At 36.7% G+C, this 1,715-nt stretch overlaps 1 protein-coding gene across 1 annotated transcript; it reads right to left on the bottom strand.

The window, feature by feature from the left end:
• Positions 1–72: 72 nt before the first annotated feature.
• LOC109592310 (cytoplasmic FMR1-interacting protein 1-like) lies at positions 73–1,475 on the bottom strand (the record flags this gene model as incomplete). The annotated part of the gene is made up of 4 exons (XM_020007790.1): positions 73–168; positions 469–582; positions 783–989; positions 1,380–1,475. Coding segments are annotated over 4 exons (513 nt in total), but the record flags the coding sequence as incomplete, so codon positions are not given.
• Positions 1,476–1,715: the final 240 nt, after the last annotated feature.

Here is a 1,715-nt window from a genome sequence, read left to right as displayed (position 1 = left end):
GGAGGGAGACAGGGAGGGGGAGGGAGGGAGAGAGAGAGAGGGAGGGAGAGGGAGTAGTAAAAGATTTGATTATCACTCAACAAGACTTACTCTTTCATAGGCTTCAGCATCCTTAGGGCACTCCTTATTATCATATTCATTAGTTGGGTGGAGCAACTTCCATGAATACTAAATGAGAAAAAACATAACCACACGACACTAGTACATGTACATGTAACACTATAGCAACAGATGCACCACAAAAATGATCAAATACATGTATAGTGTACAAGGCACAAGCACAATGTACATGTACATAACATATGGCAGTAATGAATTCATAAACTGTGTATACAAATTTACATGTACTTTATGTATAAAAACAATGCTTGCTATTTTTCATATCCTTTACATAAACTGAAACAAAATTTTGTCCTCAAATCTCCCTCTCCCTTCCCCCCCCCTCCCTCTCTCCCCCAATGCTCTTACCAGTTCCATTACTGCAGTGGTCCATGATGTTAGCAGTTTGATTCCCTGCTGGGCCATCTCTGTCAGCTCCTTAGCTCTCTGGTCATTCAACTCAAACTGCTTCTTTGTGATAATCTTTAGAATAAAAGTAAATTCACTTTCAAAACCAAATGAAATTGGTATAACTTTACATGTATATACAGTACATTCTACAAGCACTATTCTTTATTTTTTAATTTTAAAAATTAAATAATTATAACACTATAGAAGTATTCTTACTATATTTATTATTTATCATAATATTTTTAAAAATTAAATAATACAAGTATTCTTACTTCATTGTTATAGCGGGCTAGTTCTGATATGAATCGAACGTGCTCTGATCGAATGACCTCCACACGATTCTGAATTGCGACGGTGACCTTCTCTTCCTGTTGCTCACTAGTGCAGGTCCACTTGGACTGATCGTAATGAGGTAACTGTCTTATCCAGTCAGCAAAACGTATCTGGACATCACCATATAAGGGAGCCACTGGTAGCAGCTGGAGGAATGGATGAAAAATAGAGAAAAAATTAGTTAATACAATGTCATTATAATACAAGTAAGTTGATACAATTACAGTGTAGCCTCTTTATTAAGGACACCATTGGGCCCACACTACCTGTCCTTAATACATGAACAGTGTAGCCTCTTTATTAAGGACACCATTGGGCCCACACTACCTGTCCTTAATAAATGTACAGTGTAGCCTCTTTATTAAGGACACCATTGGGCCCACACTACCTGTCCTTAATAAAGAGGTGTCAGAAGTACTTACAAAATATCCTCAACTCTCATTATAAAGGATACATGTACATGTACATTAATTGAAACCAAAATTAAAGAATCAAAGTACATGTACATTGTATGCTCCTGCTTAGTCAATTCTTACTTTGAAGAGTTTGTCCACTCGTGATATGTTGAGTTTCTTAAGTCGATTTATATTGACAACATTTCCATCCAAGAGGACCATACCATACCCAATAGCCTAACAATGGAAACAAGAAAACATGAGAACCAGTAACATATGTACATACATGTACATGTATGCATGTACATGTGCATGTATGTACATGTACATGTAAGTATGCATGTATACATGTACTTATCCAATAAAAGCTGGATACTGGCTGAAACAGGCAGAATGTGATTTAAAAGNCTATGCTTATTCTAAACCAGAATGAAGGAGTGCAATGTTTAAGTCATGCATGGAGTGGGACTGTCAACA

This window comes from Amphimedon queenslandica, unplaced genomic scaffold, assembly GCF_000090795.2.
Source record: "Amphimedon queenslandica unplaced genomic scaffold, v1.1 AMPQUscaffold_5641_Cont22392, whole genome shotgun sequence".
NCBI classification, from domain to species: Eukaryota; Metazoa; Porifera; class Demospongiae; order Haplosclerida; family Niphatidae; genus Amphimedon; species Amphimedon queenslandica.
This window is presented reverse-complemented; position numbering and strand designations above follow the sequence as displayed.